General features: G+C 37.9%; 1 protein-coding gene across 2 annotated transcripts in view; it reads left to right on the forward strand.

Moving 5' to 3' along the window:
• LOC111149029 (inositol polyphosphate-4-phosphatase type II B) overlaps positions 1 to 24,943 on the forward strand; it is a 372,027-nt gene that overhangs the window by 16,589 nt on the left and 330,495 nt on the right. For both annotated transcript variants that reach the window (XM_022505917.1, XM_022505916.1), the window contains exons 3-4: positions 12,999 to 13,117; positions 15,150 to 15,266. In XM_022505917.1, the coding sequence (XP_022361625.1) occupies positions 12,999 to 13,117; positions 15,150 to 15,266 (236 nt within the window). The remainder of the gene's footprint in view (positions 1 to 12,998; positions 13,118 to 15,149; positions 15,267 to 24,943) is intronic.

Consider the following 24,943-nt stretch of genomic DNA (forward strand, 5'->3'; position numbering starts at 1 on the left):
CATCTGCTCTTTCCTTGCATGGTCCCCACCCGACAGAAGAGCCGCAGTAATCTTTTCAATCTATCGGTGTGATTTGTTCACATCCCTAGATAAAATCCTCCAATGGCTTCCATTTCACTTAGAATAATATTGAAATATCCTATCACATTTTATAAAGATCTTGAGAAGCAGGCCATTCTCACCATACTTATGCTAACCTTCTAGCTCATTCTTCATAGACCTTGGTCTTCTTTTTGCTTCTCAAACAAGCCAAACATTTGGGTTTTCGCAGTTGTTGTCCTCCCTGAGCTGGCTCCTTGGCATCACCTCATCAGAGAAGCTTTTCCTGATCCACCCTCCCTCCCAACACTCAACTTTAAACACCCTGTTTAAAATTCTCATTAAATTATTATTTTAAACTTCATGTCCCACTAGAGTATAAGCTCCATTAAATAGGGAACTTCTTTTCTTGTTCACTGCTGTGAAACTGTCACCTAGAATCATGCTGGGTACATTTAGACGTTCAATAAATATCCATGAACTGAATGCATGCATGAACGCCATTGTTTTTTCATTTCATATTTCTTCATAAAATAAGTGTATATATTTAGAGATGCCCTTGAAATGTTTTTGTAATTATTGCTAACACAATTATTTGTAAAAAGTAACTCATTTAAAAAGTCCCAATAAAGTGTGTAAACCTGGAGATTCACAGACCTGTACCCCTGGGGATAAAAATATATTATATGTTTATAAAAAATAAAAAAAAAAAGTCCCAATAAACACAACTATTTAATCATTGGTATTTTGTTATTAACAAGTTATTAGGAGGGATAGAGCCTTACTGCCCTTGGAAATCTTCTAGAAAGAACTGACAGAAAGAATCAGTCATAGGTCGAGCCGAACAAGGGCATTCTGTAACTAGACTGTGTAGGTGGCAGTTGCTTACCTGTGTAGAATTTTATGCCTAAAATTCTTCACAGAGTCACTTCAAGATTCTGGGGTTATGACAGCATCACGAAGCAAGTAATCTTCTTATAGAGATGTTCTTAAAAGCATACAAAAACAAATAACAAGAAGCATAACAGACAACTAAAATAGTAGAAATTCTCTGGGTCTAGAGATTTGAGCTTACTTTTAAGCCTATACTCTATAACCCTGAGAGAAGATAATACGAGGGCAGCATTTGAGAGCATGGGCTGTGCGGTCATCCTGAGAGCACCTGAATCCTGTTTCTGCTACTGGCTGCCTGTGTGACTCTAAAAAATTCATTTTTACTGGGGGCAGGGGTTGTGGATTAATCTGAGATAGTGTACTTAAAGCACTAAAAATGGTGCTAGATGTATAAGTGATCACTGAGAGGTAGTATTCTAATTATTGTCTTGGGTTAGTCCCTTACCCTGTCCAAACTCCGATTCTTTATGTGTAAGTTGTAGATTATAATTCTTATTTCACAGGGTGTTTGAGCAAATATATGTGAAAATGAGAAATATTAGTACGTTGTTAGAAATTTAGTCCTTTTTTTTTTTTTCATGTGTTGAATCAGATCTTCACAAATTCTCCATGAGGAGAACTGTAATTACCATCCCCATTTCCAAATGAGAATAATGAGACTCCATCACAAATCCAGTCACCCAGTTGGGACTGGGATCTATGACTGGGAACCTTACTACATAAAACAAGTAAGAACTATCAAGGAGACCTTCAAACAAAGGGTATCTCATATTCTTACCTTACCTAGTATATCACATATCCTGGAGGAGTGGAGAAGGTGGTTCTTTAATTTGAATAGTGTAAACTACTTCTCCTTTGTTCTGAAGCGTCCTGTATAGCTAAGGCTCTGAAGCCCTCTTCAGTCAGCTAGCAGGAGCTTGGTGCGCCTTAGGTTTGAACTGCTCGCCTTGGAGATCACAATTTTTCTAAGAAGTATCTTCTTTGTTTCCTTCAAACTCTGATTCTCCTAGAACCACTATCTCCTACTTTTTGAATTTTCTAAGCTACACTATTTTCTACGTAGTGTTGAACTTGTGGATTTTGTTCTAAATAATTAGATCCTTCCTGTCCTTAGTCTTTTCCACATTTGCTTTCTCACCTACACACTCGCTTGTCTTCTTTCTCATGTTCTATGTCTCCTGGATCACTAGTCATTTCTAGTTTTAGCTTATCTGTACCAAAACCTTGTTTTACTTCCTGTGAGTCAACCGTCTTATGATGGGAGAACTGACACCCTGAAAGCCTGATTTTTCTCTTGTCACAGGAAAATCACATATATGATTGACTCAAGAGATTCAAGAAAGATGGGGTGTTATATTCTTCAAGCTCTTCAATACTCTCCTGTCCCAAATGACGTTATAGTTGGAGACAAGTAAAACAAGAGGCTAACTATCCCCTCAGGACCATCTATTCCTCCCATTCTTCCTTCTCCCCTCTTATTTTCTATTTATGTAAAGCTTTGATGTAATGCTTTTAAACTGCTTGTAAAATATTTGGCATTAGAGGGACAGCAGTTCAAGGGACAGCAAAAAAACTAGGAATTCCACATATAGATATTAAGTGCAGCACATTTATAAAAATAATATTCCTGAAATTTTTTTTTTAATTACCTTAATTTAAGCAACACCTCCTAAAATGTAAGCCCTTAAGTGTAATATATACAATGCAACTCTTCTAAAATATTTTGGTTTGGGAAGGCATGTCTAAAAATTGCCTCAATTCAGGGTTTGGTGAAAGCCAGACCATGAGTCAATGTGTTGTGTGTAAAGATGTCCAGATTGAACAACTGCTTTCCAGATTGCTTGCTACTTCCTGCCCAAACAAATGGATTCTTTTAGGAGACCATCAACCCCTGAAGGCAACATTCCAGACCCCTATTTCCTTTATTTGTCCTCAGCCTTCCAAATAACTCCTAGACATCAATCATTCTGTGCCCTTAGAGTTCAACAACTCTAAGTGCACTTCTCTTTGCCATCCATCTTTGGTGATTCAGGCTCTGACTTTCCTGACACCCCTCCTGTAAGTGTCTCCAATAGCCCCACTGGCCTCATCTCTTGGTTTGGAGGTAAAATAGAGAAGCTGGAAGCTACTCCTCACGAACCCACATGCTCTTCTGGACCCACTGATGGGCCCCCTCTTACCCTGATAGGAATCCTATTGGTTCCCATGTCAAACTGGTAGTCCTGGGAAAATGTTGCCCTCTTGGCCTCTGGGCAGGTAGAAGGCTTAAGGTTGTTCTCCGGATTGTTTCCTCTTACTTCCACTATCCTAGTTTTAACACCAGAGATTTCCATTAACTGACTCACAATATTTCTTTTAGTATTCGGAGGGACCTGCTTGCATTCTTGAAATAACGTTTTCCTCCTTTCTTAAGCTGCACACATGTTCCTGCTGAAAAGAGCAGCAGAAATCGGCAAGCACTTGTTTCTGAAGTGGAACGTGAGTCTGGAGTTTACGCACAAAGAGCTAAGTCTATGTCCATTGTGAGGTGATGAGGCCAGACGAGTGTGGGGCCTTCAGCAGATAGGGCTGGATATCAAAACTTGAAGAGACGTGGGCACAGACTTGTTTTTAATTCAACTGTCTGAGGATGGAGTCTCAGTCACCAAGGTAATAGTCACAAAAACAAAACAAAATAGTATTTTCTGAGGATTGACATAAGAGAAGCTGAGGGAGCTGGGAACAAGCTGGAGAATGGGAGTCTTCTGGTACTGACAACAGTGATTTGAACAAAATTTGTTCTTTTTATATGCAAATATGCTGTCTTCTGTACAGCTGGCTTCTTCAGTGCTCCAGACCACAGACAATCAAAGAGCATTTCCCGAGAACACCATTGTTCCAGGAAGAGGTTCTTTTTTTTCTCTCTCTCTAGATTCCTCAGTGATACTTAAATTCAGAACCGGTACTGAGTGGGTAGTTTATTTTCATATGTGTAATGTTCCACACTAAGGAAGTGAATTTCATCTTCTCAGCCATTTTTTTTTTCATCTAAAAGGCCAACATGTTTTTATTTAAGACACACAGAGATATGCGTAAGATATAGTGACATATTTGTATATTATTCTGTTATGGGGAAAAGGGAAAAAAATTATATCAGGACTTTTTTTCCTTATAATGTGAATCTAGCTTTTTACATGAAGGAAATCAGCTTAATTTATAACTCAACCAGTTATAATGAAATTTAGGAGCAGGAGTGCTCAAATCTCAGTGTAGCAAGAATTCTAAAGCAGTGTTTCTCTAACAAAATCTTTTAAATTCCCTCTTGCAAATTATTGCCTATGTTCCTCAATAACGCTGTCATCTGCTTCCTCCCTAAGGCATTAGTCTCATCCTTTCCTCATGTTTTATTTGGATTCTATTATCAGAGTATTGAGAGTCTTAAAATTCTTGTTACAAAACTAAATCACTATTGAATGTGCAGAGGACCAGACAGAACAGAATGATGTTATTGGGAAAAATTATTAGATACTGCTGAATACTCTGCTATTGGTAAAAAGCAAATTAATAAATATAGTCTTCATCTTTGAGCCACATGTTGTGATCCACAAATCTGACTGTCTAGTGAAAAAAAGAGAGAAAGAGATGGAATTTAGTGGAACAATGAGGCAGCAGCAGGCACACTATTGTTCTGGACATGTGCTAACACAACCAAAGTTTAAGCCCAATGCTACCTGACACAGTAAGTATACAGTACATTTTGTTTCCTGCCCCCCAACCCCCATCTTCTTTGCATGCTTCTTGTATTATCTTAAGTGAGAACAACCTTAAAATTTGTTTGATATTAGCATTTTATTGTTGTAATATAGGAGCCCAAAATATAGCATTATTTCAGTATGTCTAAAACATTCTTGCATGGGGATGGCTTTTTTTTTTCCTGTGTGTGTATGTGTGCATTGATTTCTTGTTTTTGTTTGTTTGTTTGTTTTTAAGATTTTTATTTATTTATTTGAGAGAGCAAAGGGGAGCTGAAGGAGGGAGAAGTAGACTCCCCAGTGAGCAGGGAGCCCACAGCTGGGCTTGATCCCAGGACCTTGAGATCTTGACCTGAGCCACAGGCAGACACTTAACTGACTGAGTTAAGTCAGTTAACTCAGTTACTAAATCAGTTAATTAAGACAGTTAACTGACTGAGCCACCCAGGCACCCCTTGGATTTATATCTTCAACCTTAAACACTGAATTGCTTATTTCCCCTTGACCTTCTAAAAACCTAAAATTAATACTGTTGGTTCATGTTATGGGGAAGTACTTATTCTCCTTGAAAAGTCAGGCCCTGATATTGAATTTGGGACCTTTTTTTTTTTTTTTTTTAACTCATTGTCTTAAAAGACAAAATAAAACCAAAAAAGGAGAAGAGAAAGAATTCTAAACATTCTAATATTTTTATGCCAACTTTTATATATTTTTTTAATTTTTCCAACAAATTTTCTTAGGTTGGCAGTTATGCATGGTTTACATACTCTTGAGGGAAGTATGTGTTAATTAAAATCTTCCACACAACAGTTAAGCGGGAAATAACACTTTTTTTTTTCTCTCTCTATAAGGACTTACAAACAGTTGCTTAATTGAAGAAAAATCTGTGGTAGGTTAAAAGAGATGTATTCCTGACCCTAATAGCCCCACATCTTGTAAATATACAGTGATGACTTCAATGACCTCCTCTTTCACAGTGATGAGAGAAACATATGTTAGAGAGCAAATTTGAGATGGCAGAAAAGAGAACACAAAGGGAAAATGCCAAATGAGAAAAATTACAGAAAGTAGCCTTGATTAGCTGAAAATATGCTAAAATGAACAGGCATGGCAAGATGTAATGCTTGACTCAATGAATTAAAGATTCTTAAAGATTCTATGAGAATACTGAATGTGCATAGAATGTATACATTAATGGCCATAAATCAGTCAGTATGATATCAAGCCACATTTTTCTAAGAAGCAGCCTTCAGAAAATATTTAAAAGTGAAGAGAGTATTCTCAACTACTTAGGAAAATCTCATTTTGTGGATATTAATATGAAGCAGATACACTCTGCTTTCTGCCGTTTTACCGCATACAACTGAATTGTCATGGATTGCAGTGCCCTGGGAACGAAGTAGTACTATCTTCTGAATCCACTCAGCGGATCTGAACTGTAGAGGTTGGCAGCCTAGACTTCAAAAATTGTTGTCTTAAAATTCTGCAGAGAAAGGAAGAATAAAGAACAGAGAGGAAGAAGAGACAAAACCAGGAAAGCATATTATACGTTTTATAGTGGAAAGCAATTAGAAAAGGGCTGTTTGGCTTTTTAAGTGTTACATTTTTTAATGTATGCTGTAAATTTGCGTAATCTCGATTTAATCACTGGTATAGGATGGTAACTGTGAAACCATATAATGGGGTACAGTAATTTATTGGACTGGAAACATAACCCAAATTGGCTTATCAATTGATTAGTGGCATCTAATTTTCTGGAGTACAAGGAGAAAGATATATATGTGACATTTATAAGAAACCTGACCAAACAAAAAGAATTTGAGAAGTAAATTAAAAAACTGTATTCTAGGCTCCAAGAGCCTTTCCCACAGCCTTGGGGAAGTGGCTAATTCTCTAAGCCATAGTAAGATAAGTAAGAATGGTGCTGTTGAAGGAGCCTAGAAGCCAGATGGTTATTTCCCTAAAGCCCTATTTGTATAAGGCTGCTTTTCTTTTCTTTTATTTACATATAATGTATTATTTGCCCCAGGGATACAGGTCTGTGAACCATCAGGCTTATACATGTCACAGCACTCACCATATAAGGCTGCTTTTCTATTTAAGATCCCTCATCTTCAATGCCCTGGCCTTTTTGGCTCTTGAAGGGCATGGATATATCCCTTCCATTTTCACTATGAAGAGTCTGTAGAGGGAACAAGAGATAAAATTTCATCAAAGGAGAAGGTATGCTTCCATCAGGCTATATTGCATTCTAGCTATAACATTTATTTTTATTTTATTTTATTTTATTTTTTTGAGAGAAAGACAGAGTAAGAGAGCATGAGAGGGGAGGTCAGAGGGAGAAGCACACTCCCCATGGGCCTGAGAGCTTGATGTGGGACTCCATCCCAGGACCCTGGGATCATGACCTGTGCTGAAGGCAATCGCTTAACCAACTGAGCCACCCAGGTGCCCCTATAACATTTATTTTTAATTGCAAGAGAAAGACAGCTTACTAGTATTTGCAGTCTTCCCTTTTTTTTTTCTTAATTTTATCTATTTATTTTGACAGAGAGAGAGATCACAAGTTGGCAGAGAGGCAGGCAGAGAGAGAAGGGGAAGCAGGCTCCCCCCTGACCAGAGAGCCCGATGTGGGGCCCGATCCCAAGACCCTGAGACCATGACCTGAGCTGAAGGCAGAGGCTTTAACCCACTGAACCACCCAGGGGCCCCTGCAGTCTTCCTTTTTGATGAAGGAAGTACACAGAGCAGAGGAGCAAGTCTTTCCATAACTGGTTGGGACATCTCAGGTGTTAAGATAATGCCTCCCTGTGAGCCACTGCTCTCAGTATAAAGGTACACTAACCTCCCAGTTAAACCCCTGCTCATAGGGTGAGTTGACAAAAATTTACATGTAGCTCATCTGCCTGGCAGACAGAAAATAAAGCTTCTGTTGTTTTTGGTTTCTTCATTGGAAGAGCCTAGTCAGAGGTAAAATTAACAAGTGTAAGTGTACACATTTGATTTCACAGAAGGCAACATATTAATGACACCTATGATCTGAAATTAACAAATAATCCCATAAAAGATTTTAAAACACTTTTATTTACCTATATAAAAACAAGCAAATACCCCCCCAAAATCACAGCAATGAATTTAATAAAATGCTTTTACTGAAAAACCAGAAAGTTACACAAAATTAGGACCAACCTGGACTGTCTTAAACATTTAACTACCATAAGAATATTGGATAGTAAAATCCATTTTTGTGTCAAGACATAACTATATTCATATTAATGTTAATAACATCACTGTGCCTAACATTGCTTCATAATCTTTATAACAAATCTATGAAATATGTCCTTTTACATCCATTCTAAAGACTCAAATATAGAGACTCAAAGAGATAATTTATCCAAAGTCACATAATCCCTTAGGCTGGATCCAGGTTTCAAATATAGTATTATCTTAAGTGAAAAAGCCATTCTTCTATGTTTTTTATGCTATACTGTGTGGTTTCTCCTCTAAGCTTAACTTTCTTTTTGCTAATGTAAGAACAGAAAATAGGGATGTGAAAATCCTTGTCAAAGTCCCCTGCCCCTGTCTCCTTTGCTTGTGGCCATTGCTTTGTTCTGGAGGAAAGAGGATACACTTTGTAAGATGCTACTGATACTGAATGGCAAGAAGAGAAATGAAAGGGAGTGAGGCAAGAAAAATGACCTAACTTCAAAGAAGAAAGAGTTCTTAAGAGAAGGAGAGAGCTGCTTGGAGTCAACTGTGAATTCATAGGGCCCCACTGGTCCCTGTCCCCTTGTGGAAGCCTGTGGCAGGCACCTTTGCTTATTCTCACACTCCATATCCATTGAAGGTCCTAGAACGTTAGGATTTGGCCAGTGCTGCCGAATTCAAAGGCACCTGAATGAACATTTGTGTTCTGCTTCTGATGGTTATTGCTGGGACTGAACTCTCTGACAGCAGAGTCTAGAGACAGTTCGAGGCTTCCAGCCAAAGTGGGCTAGAATGCTGGCAAGACCGGGTGGACTCAAGAGACTTGACATGATTTAGAAATGATGGCCAAATGAAAAGGAAGCTGGTATTTTATGAAAACAGAATTTCTGGAGAGAGACGATATTTAACTTAACAAGAACTGTGCAGACCTTGACCCTTAGATTCTGCACCCTCGTGCATGAGAACTACAAGAGCAAAAGATGGTCTGTGCTATCTTCCTAAGATTCCAAGTAGTTGCTTGAAGCATCTAGAGCAGAGGGTAGAAAATTCTGGTCCTTAGGCCAAATCTAGTCACAGAGGTACGTCGTGTGGTTCTTATGGCTTTAGCCTACACAGTGATGACTGGGATTTCAAGCCCTGGACCAATCCTCAAATCAAGCCACAGTGGGTTTTCATTTCTTCGGGCAATGAATCTGAGTAGAATTCCCCTCTGTTAATACAGCGTAGGCTTTCCAGTTTGCTCAGTGCCTGGGCCTCCCCCGAGATACTGAAGCTTCATTTATTTTTATCCTTGCACTTATACCAAGGATTCCCTTCCATGGAGTGAGAGCTGTCTGGCTGCTGTATGAATCTGAGCTGGGGATGCCGGTGGGCATCTCATTCAAAGCACTGGCAATAGAAAGTGAACCCTCATGTTGCTAGTTACTGTAGAAAAGTTAACAGAAAAGACAAAAACAAAAATAAACAAACAAAAAACCAAGTAGCTCAGAGCTGTTTTATTTTTCTTAAATAAAAGTTTCAAATTATAGCTTTAAAAAAAAATACTCATTACTTCTATATTGCTCTTTTTTTTTCCTTTTCAGTAAAAAATAAAACAGACTATTTAGTGGACACAAGCACATTTGAATCCCAAACTATCAGCATCTTGTATATGTAAACTCTTTTGGACTTTGGGAATATTTTAAAATAGCTCAGTCCAAAACAAAACCAGTAAAAAGGCAATAATAAACATTAAATATATCTATATATGTATATATATAGATACAGATATAGATCTATATCTAGAGAGAGTAGATAGACAGATGAATGAATGATTTCAGAGAGGCATTTACTAGTTCAAGAAATTCTTAAATGAATAAAACAGAACAAGAGAAGCAAAACCTAAAGTGTGATTTTAGTCTTCTGAGTTGAGAAAAGCCATTTATGCAGAGCAGAGTTTTGTTTGGGTAATGGTTGGAAGACTGAGAAATGTAGTTTCCAGGCTTCTTTATTGGCTACCAAATATTTCTTATGCAGGTTAGACTTTATGGTGATCAAATGAGTAATAGCTCCATGAAGCAATCCAATCACTCATCATTTATCACCCTCCAGTGGGACAGTTTCACTATGTATACATCCATGGTGTGTATGGGTTTCACTATATGAAATGCAATGACTCATGCAGTAGTTTGGTATTTAACAAGAAATCTTGGACCTGGTGATAGTGTTTACAGAGTTATCTGAATATGACTGAGTCAATAAAAAACATTTTACAAAATAACAAAACACTAAATATTGGTAAATGTTGGTATTAACATTGGTAAATATTAGTATAATGATACTGGTAAACTTTATTTTTCATAGAAAAGTCTATTGATAAAAAGGGGCTGAAATCTTTTTCAACTCCACCCTGAGAGATAGGTAAACAGATGAAGAAATTAAGTGTCTAAGAGCTTGCTACATAACATCACATAACTAAAAAATAAGGAATGTGGGAATACAGCTCAGGAATTCTGAATGATCTCAGGGTCTTTCCATGATATCTTACTGCATAGGCATGAGGGAACAGAAAATCCTCTGGGCTGTTGGGAAGAAATGAGGTATGGGCTACCTAAGATGTGAGTTCAGTTTTTGCTTTCTGTGCCCGTTTTTAGATACAGAAAATAGAGAATTACAAAGTGCCATTATTGCTGTTTTTACTTCTGTATTGGGATATCTGTAAATTGGGTTGGACAGAACATTTCAGTTTAATGAAGATTTTCTGTTTTTATTAGAAGTGAGTCTGAGAGTTTCACTGATAAAATGGAGAACAGCTGCTCACTTCTGGGAAATAACCACAGCCCACAGTCAAGCCTGATAAGAAATCTGAAAAGGAGTAACTTATTTTGAGCAAAGTTGTCATAAGCTCATCAGGTAGAGATGAGGTTACAACCAAGGAAGAGGGCAAGATGCATGTGTTTGAAGCAAATAAACTCTAGCTTTAAAATCCAGGAACAGATAGAGTCAATATCTGTAAGTGGAGAGAAAGCTGTATACTCTGAACAGATAACCAAGCGAATGAGTGATGAAGTTAAACACATTCATAAGGCAAGTAGAGGAAATGATCAGAGTAACCATCAAAGAACAGTAAAGTCTAAATCTAACTTTTTTTTTCCCCCTTCCGGAGATATGTTGATGTTGAAACCTTGCATCAGTATTTCTTAAAACTGTAGATCTCTTGGGTCAGACAAGAGAGAATCATGGCAGTGGGTCTTCCGAAGAGAGAGGCCATTGTGGGGGAGAGGAACTCAGTATGCCAAGAAAAGAAATGGAGATAATGGGGAATGATGTAAACAAACCACCAGGGTTTTAATAATGGAAATGTGAGCCCCTACTATTTCTAAGCCTCTTGTTCTTAATATGTAAAACTGAGAGAGTAATTCAAAGTTCTGTTTTGAGAAATCGAAAGATAATTAGCAAAATGCTTCCAACAAAAAAATAGGGAGGGGTAAAACTGTAGCTGTTACTTTTTCCACATATGCTTTCCTAAGCTCTCCTGTATTGCCAGAGGCATTTAAATAGAGGTGGGTTAAATAAGGAAAAATCATGACAAAATACCATACAGGACTAAAAAGGATCTCAAAGTCTGGCAAGAAGAGTTAAGAAGGTAAGAAATTTGCCCAGCATTGCCTAGCTAATAGAACTAGCCAAAAAACAGACCTGTTTGATCCCAAAACTCCTGCTTTTTTTTTTTTTTTAAGATTTTATCTATTTATTTGACACAGAGAGAGAAATCACAAGTAGGCAGAACAGCAGGCAGAGAGAGAGGGGGGTGGGGTGGGGGGAAGCAGGCTCCCTGCTGAGCAGAGAGCCAGAAGCAGAACTTGATCCCAGGACTCTGAGATCATGAACTGAGCCAAAGGCAGAGGCTTAACCCACTGAGCCACCCAGGCGCCCACCCAAAACTCCTGCTTTTTCCTCTATCCCATTCTGCTTCTATAAATGAGATGATCTGTAAGTCACTGAAGGTGATAATTACATTTAAAATTCCCTTTGCTTTCAAGTTTTGGATTTAAGCCGTAGTACCTCTGTCCCAGCAGATGAAGGTGCTGTAAACTGCTGCGGTGACAGAATATAACTTAAATGCACTGTCCTTCTGTCCCTTCCTGCAGCAGTCAGAAGTGTAGGCTAAGGATGGGCTAGAGCCCAGCTCCTTCTCACCCAGGGATCCAGACAGAAGATCCCAGTCTCCCCCAGCCTGCCTTAAGACACCTGCTGAGCATAACTCGAACCTCCTCTGATGAGGACACTTTACAGCAGACTTAGCCATCCAGCTGCAGGTAGTAAAACTACTATTTCAAAGCCAGGGGAGAAGGGACATTGGACATGCTGAAAAGGAATAAATTTTTGGATTTCCCCCCCCGAATTGTGGGAATGATTGTGGGAGGAGAAGATATTCAAGGAAATATGGTATGGTGCTAAGCTTCTGTAATATGAGCCTGGTGTCTCAAAGGAAAGTTCTTACATTTGTGGCCCCTGGGCAAGAATTAACCCATCCTTATTCCACATTTCTCCCTCCCAGACTTGGCTGGAATCCCAGACAGGGCGTTTCTAACCCCTCCTCTGCCTCCTCTGCCGCTTGCCTGTGGCTTGTGTGCTGCTTTGGTGGGGTAGGGGCTCTCCCCAGTTTTCTGTCGCTGTGTTTGATCATAGCCAGTAGATTGCTAGAGCCAAGACAGGGTGCACTGGTACATTTGAACTATTCCCGCCAGTGTCAATAAGGAACAGCATAAAGTTTCCTGGATAGAGCGCAACTCAGCTTACTTTGTCTGGGAGTGTGAATTAAAGCCCAGGGTTTCATGACTAATTAAAGTCGCTCAAGTCCCAGAGCTGTGTGTGGAGTCACAAGTCAGACCTGGCATCCCAGGGCGGTGCAGACTAGCAGGAGCGGCAACCGTAGTCAGTGGAAATGAACTCTCAGCTCTGCAGCACGTGACTTCCTATTTCTGTAAGGTACTTCCAAGGGACTTCCTCCCCTGTAAAACTCAGCCTGAGTCCCAGGAGATTTCATTCAGCGCCGTCGCTAAGTTTACTTCCAGCTAGGCACAGAAGTTTTCCCTGAGACACGGTGCTAGTTTCTTTTCTCTCTCTCTGCTCTGTCATTGCCAGCATGCAAGGATCTGGTGGCTCCCGTTCGTGATCGGAAGCTGAACACACTGGTGCAGATCTCAGTCATCCACCCCGCGGAGCAGGGTCTGACAAGATACTCGAGCACGGAAATTGTGGAGGTGAGTGAGCGCGCTGGGTGTCTGCCTTCCTCTACCCCGCTGTCGCCTTCTCAGCCTCTCTCTGACTTTGAGCAAACAGCTGAAATAAGTTAGTCCGTGGCCTGCAGCTGTGCTATGTTCCTGTCCTCTGTTATTTAGGAAAGCATACCTGAGGTTATGAAGCATTGCTAACTTACCAGAATAAACAGATGAGAGAAAAGCTTGCCTTTTTCGTAGACCTTCTTTTTCTTTAGTAAGGAGAAAAAAAAAATCTCACTTTGGATCCTTAAATCACCAAGTTGGGGGATATATATATATATATATATATATATATATATAACTAAATGTAACGAATACTTAATTTGGAAGGACTAAAAGAGCATCATAAAGTACCCCCAGAGAAGTTAAGTGTTCTTATACTTTTCATTTTTTCCTGTATTCTTCAGTCTGCTGATGGAAACTTTTATTATTTGCTATTTGTGTGTGTCTTTTTAATGTACCATGTTTTTCAAAGAAAGGTAGATGATTAATTTGAGCAACTGTAATGTTTCTAGCTGAAGGGTGTAAATATTACTCATCAGATGAGAGATTTCCTATTTACATTCATTGTTACTAATATAACATTCAGTATGTGTCGGGAGGAAACTTGTTATTGTATTGGATCAGATTCAAAAGAGGAAGTGTTTCCCTTTTGATTATTTTGTTCTCATTACACTTATTTCACGAACTTAGTGAATGAGAAGTACTGGAACATCTGGGACTACAGAAAGTGTGCTTCAAACTCCTTAGCTCCGCATGCTTTTTCTCAGACTTGTAAGCCCTGTCTGTTCTGACTGAGGAGTTTCTCTGTAAGGAACGAAGTAGCTTGCCCCAGACTGGGTTTGCTCAGTGCCAGCCGTGCCTGGCTGCCGGAATAAATGATTCAGACTGAACTCGACTCATTTGTCTAATGGGAATGACCCAGTTCCTGCATGTAGCCTTGAATATGCCCTTTGGAAACTTTAGGTTCCAATGCTGGTATAATTTGTAGCTAATGCTGTAGTTGAATTAACAAAAATAGTCTCATCCATACAGCAAAAACTTGACTAAAATTATAAAATTGTTCATTTCTATGAAAAAAAATTTCAAATATTGTTCTAGTTTCATTATTCTTAAAATATATGTATATTGTCAAAACTTAAAAGAAATGGTTTTGACACATTTCAGTTGTTTATGTTTGAACACGCATAGCTGTTTTGGGCTATTTTATTGACTGTCTTTTTCCAAAGTGTCTAACACAGAGCTGAACAAGAAGTATTTGTTGAGTAAAAGGAGAAAGGATGAATGACTAAATAAATAACTCGGGCTTTCGGAAACTCATAGACACCTGGTTTACTAAATTCTAGCAAACATCTCAATGATATTTGGCAATATAGATGTAAAATTTAATGTTGGATGTCAGCTCTCTCAAAATTAATTCTGAGGCATGGAAATATCCAGGGCACTGCATCCTATGTTAGTAATTTCATAGGCCCAAATCCATCATATTTAGTTTCTTTCATTAGTTTTCAGACTAGTCTGAGAAAAAAACACAGCTGAACATCTTAAAACAAATGGACATTATCAGAGCATGGCTTTCAACTGAATCATTACAGAAAGGAAGTAAATGGTAGTTTATGAGAAAATAGCTTCATTTTAATTTGATCAGTCAATATCTTAGCTTATTTGCATGAATTTCAGGTCAAATCCATTAAATCTATTCTAAATGGACTGACAACTGACCTTAAGGAAGGATTCTGCATACAGTGAAAATCAATTGTTTTTCCAGACTGTTAGCAGCACGGACACTGATGCCGTGCCATTTACTATCAATAGCTCTATCAGAATTTGGGCTCTGGGCCTTGCTGTCGCCCATGAGCATCAGTTGGCGATTCAGATCTCTCTTCCAATAGGGCTATTTCCTAGAAAAACAAACGGACTCAGACACACTTGCTGTGTTCTCATGTGTCTCTGCATGCTGCCAGCTGCAGTTGCTACTTTATGGAATCAAAGTTGTCTGCTTGTGCTGTTGCAGGGAACAAGAGACCCACTGTTTTTGACTGGTGTCACATTCCCATCTGAGTATCCCATCTATGAGGAGACCAAAATAAAGCTAACAGTCTACGATGTCAAGGATAAGTCTCATGACACTGTAAGTACTTGTACTTATTTCTTTTTCAGGGGGGAGTGAGAGAAGGAGTTAGGCTTTTCCAAACTATTGGGTTTGGTTGGATATAACTGGCATTTTTCAAAGAGGGCATTTATACTTTGTTTATGCTTGTCTTATGTTTATATTTTACTGAGGATTCCCCCCACCTCCCCCGCATCCTTCCATGCCCAATTCATTGGGCTTAGTGCCAAACTGGCAATTGGTTAGGACTAAAAGCTTTCAGAAGAGATTTTTCTCTTTCTCAGGAAGGCTGGCTTGATGTCTTAGTTTATCTTTCTGCTGTTGTTCTAAGGAGTTGTTGAGGGAGTCATAGTGTGGGCGTAAGGCAAGGACAAGAGATGGAATTTTTATACTGTTTTAAAACTTTCTGGATACTGTAATTATTCTACAACAGGAGGTTGACAAAGTGCTCTATTTGGACAGTTTATTCCTGGACAATACTGTGTAGAGAGACACTCCCTCTATTTTCCTGAAGTTGTTCCTGGCACCAAAGCAAACAGAGGGTAACAAGAAGCACTAGGCACACGTTTTAATTGGCCTCCTTGCATGGAGGTCATGTAAAGCCCCTGTGCTCTTTCGTCCTAAATTCTTCGGTCTTCCTTCAGTGTCTGACTTTTCTTCCACCTGAATCAGACTGCCTGGTTAGACAGTCAAGGACCCCACACAGTCTCTAGAAGCCATTCTTCAAATTCCGGGACAGAAGATAATGCTGTTGGGTGGTGCTGAAAAGGGAATGGCTTAAAAGGGGCCCTCTCCTTTAAATTTCTCCAGTCTCTGTGAAGTTCTGTCAGTTTCAAGGCAGAAGAGCTATGGCAGTGTTCATGATCCATCTGAAGGACATGCCAGGGAACACTTTGAAGGCCGAGAGGCCTTTAGTTTCCAGCAGAGTTCCTGTTAAGGCTAAGCAGTCCTGCTGGACATAGAGAATCACCGATACCTTGTCTGGGGAAAATGTCACTTTAAACTCTGCCCTCATGTAGGTTATGGTTCAAAGAGATACTGGGAGGAGGTGATGCAGCCGTGCAGGGGACTAGTAAGCAGAGAAATGATTCGGATGATGGGAGCCGTGGGATTTTCTGTTCCTCCAAGCACACAATCAGATTCAATCCCCCCAGCAGTCCCAAGGCATAGTTGGGGGTAGACTATGGCAAGGCCAGAGGTCTAGGAACCTCTAGACCTTACAGAAATAAATGTTACAGAAATGAATGTTTCTCCTAAACTCTTGAGTTTGTGAACTCCTTAGAAACATGAGAGAAATTTTAGATACCTAAGGTATTTCTATCCCCTTTACTCTCCCTCATTTAAAATGTGCATGGATGTTAATGCTTTATGGATAGATAATTAGCTTACTCATTAATTATGCTTCTTGTTGGCTTCTATTCTGGAAGCTAATTATTTAAGGTCTTTTAAAGACTTCCTTCCTTGATCAGAGGTGTCATCACATAAAAGTATTGGATGAACTGGATCCCTGCTATGATATAAGACTGTGAAATGTGAACATACTTAAGAAATGCAACCAGCTTTCACTTACTAAGAGCTGTTAATTAAGGCATAACCTCTTCCTCAAAATAACTAACAATTAGCCCCGGCGATGGAAGTGTAAATAGAAATACAGTTTATTAATATGCTAATAGTACCCATGGACATACAGGCTTTATCCTGGCCCTTGTTCTCTGACTTCTTAAGATTTTCTTTGGGTTGGGGGTGGGGTGGGGGGGACAAAGGAAGTGGTCTTCAAGTACAATTTATAATTGTGAGCACTTAACCTAAAAAATTTCAGATCATATCACTTTTAAGGCCTAAGAAATGAGAATATGTGTATGTGTTTTGGAAAATTAATAAATTTTCTGCATGTATTTAAAAGTAGTTTAGGGGCGCCTGGGTGGCTCAGTGGGTTAAGCCGCTGCCTTCGGCTCAGGTCATGATCTCAGGGTCCTAGGATCGAGTCCCGCATCGGGCTCTCTGCTCAGCAGGGAGCCTGCTTCCCCCTCTCTCTCTCTCTCTCTCTGCCTGCCTCTCCGTCTACTTGTGATCTCTCTCTGTCAAATAAATAAATAAAATCTTAAAAAAAAAAAAAAAAGTAGTTTAAATATTTGATCCTAACAAATCACTGATCATGTTAGGCTGACCCAGAACAATGAGATTTTCTACTGACTAAAAACTAATGAGTTGAGTCAGATAACTAAGTTGCTTGCCCATTCCTATTGAATTTATCATTACTTGGAATTCATCAGTCAAATAAATGTGTTACTTTGCCATTTCGTATCCTTTAAAATACCTATTAATATTAGATATTTTTAAAGAGAAATTATAACCTTTCGTCTATGCCCTTGATACAGCCATTATGTAACTGGTTGTTCTTGTGTGCCTCTAAACATTGGACCTAAGACTGATTATCTCACTTAGTAACTTCAGCAGATATGCAATTCATCATTGCAACCAATGAGAAGAGTCTGTCCATTCACAAAGACTGTTTTTCCTCCTCCTATATCCTTCATCCTCCTCCTTCATTGCAGGAAGTCTTACACTGTGGCAGGTGGATAGATAATGCTTGGCAGGTGGGGAGGTGGGGTATGGTGGATGACAGGGTCATTATTAAAATCAGAGTGACCTTTTTATTATTTTCCTCTTTGTGAGGAAACTGTTTTCTCAGAATGGGCAGCTCTAACATCCAGCTGTTTGGGTAGGGACTTGAACTTGAAATTTAAGCCTGTGGCTAGGATAGGAGAGCCTAACTTCAAACAGTGAAGTGTTCAAACAGTATATATCTTCTGGATATATACTGAAGTTAATTGCTCTATTTTAAACTTCCTGGAAACTGAAACAACATAGACACAATCAGCCCTAGGGAATCAAGCTGGGACTGTGGGTCTTTCATACGTTACAGAAAAAACTCAGAAGAGGGTGAAATTTACATAGGAAAAGAACATCACATTTTGTCTTTTTTCCTTCCTTCCCATGCAACTTGTGTTTTGGAAGATACTGAACAAGGCTCTTTCAACACCACACTGAGGATAGCCATCAATCTGCTAACATATAATTAGGTCACAAAATTGGCTTTGCTCACATAGAAATTTGAATTTCTATGTATTTTGCAGAAGTTCACATTGCCACATTTGTTTAGTTTTTAGAGGAAATAAATGTTTGCTGTATCCCCAACTTGTTAGGTGTCTAGTTTATAGGACAGAGTCCTGTGTCCAGTAAATATGGAACATTTCTCAGGTGAGGATAAATGTCCTAAGATATTTTTTACTGCTAGTTACTAGCAATTCTCCATTTGTATCTTTCAGAAAAAAAGTGACCTTATCAAGATTGGATGTAAATTTATTATACTGTGTAAGTTATATGTCCAAGGAAGCTAATCTATAGCACAATTCCTTACACAGAAGTGTCTAGTTAAGTTTTTTGTGTTTCTCTATGGAAAAGAAAATGATTTACATTTAGTATACTTTGACTCTGTTTGATTTTCTACACTAACTTCTTAGAAGATTAGGTCTAATTATACTCATTGAGATACAAATTCTGTAAGCCTGTCTTCTCCTTGTAGAAGATATAGCGCAGCTGGTAAGAAAAAGAAATTGATAAAATTGATCACTAAGCACATGCCAAGCACTGTGTTTAATATGTTATACATGGTTTCTTCTCTAATCTCCAAAAAATTCTTTGAGGGAAGTATTACCTTGCCCATTTTAAAGATGAAAAAATAGAGATTCTGAAAACTTCAGTAGGCCAAGTCAAAGATCCTTCCTTCTTTGCAGGATACATATGTTCTTAGGGTTACCCTCATTTCCACTTCCACACGATGGCATTTTGACTTCAGCTGATGCTTTAAAAGCATTCTTCAGTTGGATCTTCAAAATTGATTCATTGAGGGGCGCCTGGGTGGCTCAGTGGGTTAAAGCCTCTGCCTTCGGCTCAGGTCATGATCTCAGGGTCCTGAGATCGAGTCCTGCATCGGGCTCTCTGCTCAGCAGGGAGCCTGCTTCCCTTCCTCTCTCTGCCTGCCTCTCTGCCTACCTGTGATCTCTGTCTGTCAAATAAATAAATAAAATCTTTAAAAAAAAAATTGATTCATTGAGGGAAACAATGTCAGTATGGCAGTGTAGGGGAAAAAATATATCCAAAATGTTTAAGCACTTAGATTAAGCATGAATAACTAATTGTACATGTCTATATAAGTTTTATGTAGTGGCCAGCTAGTATTCATGAAAGAATAGCTGTTATTACCTGTTGTAAAATGGTTAAGTTTATGTCTTAAACTTTTGCTTTTGACCACCTGGCCCTTTCCTGTTGTATGTACTGCATGGTCCTCTCAGCTTGCTAGCTCAGTTTGCCTTTTGTAATGCTCTGGTCTCCATTGTAACATAGTTTGCAAGAGGAGTTACCAATTCCTTACAGAAGTAGTGGAGGATTCTAAAATGCTGCTGCCCTCCACAAATAATTTCACTCCTTTTTTATCTGTTGATGAATGGTATATATTTACAAAGAGCATGTTTATATTTTATTGAGGATTAATTTATATATAACAAAATGGACAGATCTAAACTTCAGTTCAATGAGTTTGATAGTTGCATGGAGCCACATAACCTCTACCCAATGTAACACATAAAATATTTTCATCATTCCAGAAAGTTCTTTTGTGCCCCATTCTTGTCAATAGCCACTCGACATACTCTGAGGCAACCACTTTTCCATATATACCAGCATGGATTTGTTTTGCTTGTTGAAATTTAAGTGAATAAAATCGTATAATATGTGTTCTCTTGTGCCTATTAAACATATATTTTTGGGGTTCATATATGTTGCTAAATGGAATTGTTACAGAATAGTATTATGTCGTCGTGATACCACAATTTGAATTTATTCATTCTCTTATTTACATTTCTCTACATTTAATTACTTTTACTTTTGACACCAATGAGCAAAGTGTCTATGAACATTGAATATCGTGTAGATATTTGTTTTTATTTTGAGAGGTAAATACTGAGGAGTTAAAATTGTGAAGTCATAGGGCAGATGCATGTTTAACTTTTCTAGGACCTGCCAACTGTTCTTCAAAGTTATTATATGACTTTATTCTACTTTTCTGTGTGAGAGTTCTGTTAATTTCACCAATGATGATAATGTCGATCTTCATTTAGCATTCTAGTGGGTATGAAGTGGTTATCTTATTGGGTCTTAATTTGCATTTTCCTGATGACTAATTCTGTTAAGCACCTTTTCCTGTGCTTATTGGCCATTCATCTTTTTTTTTTTTTAAGATTTTATTTATTTATTTGAGAAAGAGAGAGAGAAAATGATAGGAGGAGGGGCAGAGGGACAAATAGATTTCCCACTGAGCAAGGAGCCAGAAACAGGACTTGATCCCATGACCCTGAGATCATGACCTGAGCTAAAGTCAGATGCTTGCTTAATTGACTGAGTCACCCAGGAACCCCTCTTTTTTTTTTTTTTTTCAAATGATATTTCTGCTCAAGACTTTTCCCTTTTTAAAAAGTGAGTTTTTTATTGTTAAGTTAAAGGAACTTTTCATATATGTGGATGTAAGTGCTTTTATAAATATATGTGTTACCAAAAAAAGGGAGGGATATATGTGTTACAAGTCCTCTCTCCCCTCTTTGGCTTGTCTTATAATTTCCTTAATGATGTATTTTGACTTTAAATTCTGAGTATAGTTTATTAATCTTTTCATTAGTGCTTTTTGTGCCTCCAAAGATCATTATGTCTTAGGTCATGAGACTATTCTCGAGGGTCTTTCCTCAGAATGTTTTATTGTTCCAGCCTTTACATTTATGAATGAGATAGGAATCAAAGTTATTTTCCCCAATGTAGATATCAAGTTATGGTAGCACTGTTTGTCAAAAATACTTTTTTCTTCACTAAATTTACTGGGTACTTTGGCTAGAAATTCAATTGTCTACTGATAGATGTCGGTCTACTTCTCGATGATCTGTACTATTCCATTGATCATTTTGTCTAGCTTCATGACGTAACATGACTATTGTAGCTTTATAGTAAGTCCTGAAATCAGGTAATTTAAGTCCTCTATCTGTCAGCTTTGTTCTTTTTATCAAAGTTTTTGTTTTTGTTTTGCCTCTAAGAGCTTTAGTTTTTCCATATAAATTTGAGAATAGCTTGTCAACTTCTTCAAAATGACTGTTGGGATTTTGAATGGAATTGTGTTAAATCTATAGATTAGTTTGGAGGAAATGGACATCTTAACAATATTGAGTCTGTTGATCTGTAAGTATGGTAGGCATATCATTCCATTTATATAGGTATTTAAATTTTATCAGCAATATATTTGTGTTCAGATCATTTGTGTGTGGTCATAATACATTTTAAGACTTAGGTATTTTTTAGTTTTTCATGCTAATGTACGAGGTATTTTTTAAAAATATAGTTTTAAACTCCTGTTGTCAGTAGAGCTGATCTTAACTGTAGGCTTTTCATAGATGTCTTTTATCAGATTGAGGGATTTCCCTCTATCCCCAATTTCCTGTGAGTTTTTATCAAGAATAGTGTTGACTTTAGTCAAGTGACTTTTTTTGGTATATACTGAGATGCTCAAATGTTTTTCTTAATTATTCTGTTAATGTAGTGAATTACATTAATTGTCTCTGTAAGTTAAAACAGCCTTGGATTCCCCCAACAATATTTTCGTTTTGTAGCAGTCTCACCTCTTTCTCAAGCATCAGCCTAGTGTGTGTGGTGGGGGTGGGGATCAACCTCTGTTTTTCTGCCTCACATTGGAGAAAGCCCTGTGCAGCGCATTGGTGAATCTCTCAGCTCTCCTGCATACTGAAATGTACTCCTTCAGTATGTGACTTTCAGTGGGAAGGAGTAGGTGGTTGGGCAAGACCCATGCTACGCCTAGGGCTCCGCAGGATTCAGATCTCTCCGGCCAGGTAACGTGCTCATTAAAAGTTTATTGCAAATCTAGCTGGTGTCTGTGGAATATTGTTTTTCCCCTGCTACTCAGCCAGGAATAATATGGGGCCATGGGCATTTCTTCCTCCAAGAAGGGTCTGTCATTCCCTGGATTGCATTTTATTTTGGTTTATTTACACCCTCAGTTTTCTGATGGGTTTAGCAAAAACTGATTTGGTAGTGTATCTGACTTCCTAGTGTTCCTATAGGGGTGACAGTCTCTCTTGCAAGTTTTTGCATCTTAACCAGAAGCAGAAGTACTACAAATTTAAGTTCTTTCCTTTAGCACTTATCCTACTCTCTGTATATTTGCATTTCCATCTCTACCTTTTTCCCTCCTCTGTTGTTTACATATCAAGTACATTACACTCCATGCTACCCTTTACATTGTTTTTCCTTTCTCTCTTACTCCTGTTTTCTCTCTGTGCTACTGTCTACATTTGCACAGTACTCCTTCTGTATCAACTGTCCAGGGATTTTGTTTGGTTTTTGTTTTTGTTTTTGTTTGAGCTCCCACAATAGAGGAAAGAGTATTCAATACCTCCTTACTTTCCATTAGAAAATAATGATGTTGGCATGGAGAAAGACTGGCTATTTGAGAGTGAAATAAGAAAACAAATTGACTCATGAAGTAAAGTATGTTTCTTAAAAAAATCTTTTGGCCTTCACAGAGTGGCTATTTGACTATAAAGGGCCCACATCCTTATTTCATGTAGATCAGCGGAACTGTGTTTTGAGTATTTTCACACTTGGCTATCTACAAATGTGTGAGTTGTAGAAACATTGTTTAACCTAGTTGAAAACAACAACAACACAATAATACCTAGAATTAATTTGCCTTTTTCCAATTAAAATAGAAATGATGAGGTAGGGCCACTTTCCATTCTCTTTTCAAAGCTGGGACACTTAATTAATGTTAATCACAGCATAGAGAAACATAATTTACCCTGTGTTTCTTTATGGCCTCTTATTCGACTGAGTCCTACTTCCATTGAATATTCAAGAATGGCTTTTAAGTTTTTACTCTTGTAAGTTTTTGAGCATGAGTTATCACTGGAAAGAGTGGTTGGGGGAGTTGCCAGGTAATTCTTGTTTGAGTGCATTGAGTCCACAAACTGGAATTTAGTCATGTCTATATAAATCTTATTTGATGGGTGTTGCCCAGAAGTTTTAGGAGGCTCTCTAATGTCTCATCATAAGAGAGCAAAAATTTAGGCAGTTAGGTTTCATCTAAAAATACAGCCTACAACATAGGGAGCACTTTAATACCCAAATCTGATGAGTGGTTTTTTTTAAAGCAAGAACCAAATTTCAATTAAAAACAAAGGTACATAAATTATTGAAATAGTGTTCAGTAGAGTTCATCTGTGTGGAAAGAGAAGAATATGATTCGAAAAACAAAAATGGTTCAATATCAATATATCTATCAACATGATCCATCTTATTGGGGCACCTGCGTGGCTCGGTTGTTAAGCATCTGCCTTTGTCTCAGGTCGTGGTCCCAGGGTCTTGGGATCGAGTCCTGTGGGCTCCCTGCTCAGCAGGAAGCCTGCCTCTCCATGTCCCACTTGCCCTGTTTGTGTTCCCTCTCTTGCTGTGTATCTCTCTGTCAAATAAATGAATAAAATCTTTAAAAAAAAAGATCCATTTTATTAATAACTTAAGGAGAAAACTCATTTGATTCTGTTAATGGATGCTAAAGATGCATTTAATAAATCTAGTGGCCACATCTAATAAAAAAGAAGTAGATTATATTATAGAAATATAAAAATCTATCCTGATAAGATAATATAAATGTTCTAAACAATGCAATGGTAAAGTCATTTCAACTAAACACCAAATTAACCACTCTCAACATTATCATTCAACATTTTCTTGGAGACTGTAGAAAATACAGTGAGAAAATTATATTACTTATATAAAATTAAGAAGGTGAAAAGCAAAACTATTTCTCTATTAATATGATTAAAATATATAGAAAGCCCAAGAGACTTTACATAAAGACCAAATATGATTTTGTAAGTTGGTTGGTTATAAAAATCAACATATTTAAAAATCAATAGCTTCCTTCTTTTATAGAAAAAATTACATAGAAAAGTATGAAGTCTTATTGAAGACTATAAAATAAGATCTTTACCAATAGGAAAACTTGTGTTAGAAAAAAATTATAATTAACATAAAACTGATCTAAATTCAATTTATACATTTAATATAATTTCAAATAAAATACAAGTATTCTTAAGGAGAAGGATTTGGGGGATTGGATACAATGATCTTAAAATTTACTTTATTAAATCAATTCTCAAGGATAGCCAAGGACATTTTTAAAAATAGTAAGATTTACCTGATGAGGCATCAAAACAAAACATATCGCTACTGCAGTCAAATCTGTATGGTTTGATCATAAGAATGAACAAATAGAGAAGTGAGAGAGAATATCACATCCAAGAGCAGATTCCAGGATACAAGATAATTAACTCCATGAGATGGTTCAACTGAGCAGGTAAGAAGGATGGATTGTTTAATACAAAAAGTATTAGCGGGGCTCCTGGGTGGCTCAGTGGGTTAAGCCTCTAGCTTTGGTTCAGGTCATAATCTCAGAGTCCTGGGATTGAGCCCCACATTAAAAAATGTTCTTGGAAACATTCTATATTTTCTTGGAAACACAAAATTAAGATAGCAATGTGATCATCAATTTTTACTCATAAAATGACAAAAAAGTTAAAGAC

This window comes from Enhydra lutris, unplaced genomic scaffold (genome assembly GCF_002288905.1).
Source record: "Enhydra lutris kenyoni isolate GAN:26980312 unplaced genomic scaffold, ASM228890v2 scaffoldscaffold21, whole genome shotgun sequence".
NCBI lineage: Eukaryota > Metazoa > Chordata > Mammalia > Carnivora > Mustelidae > Enhydra > Enhydra lutris.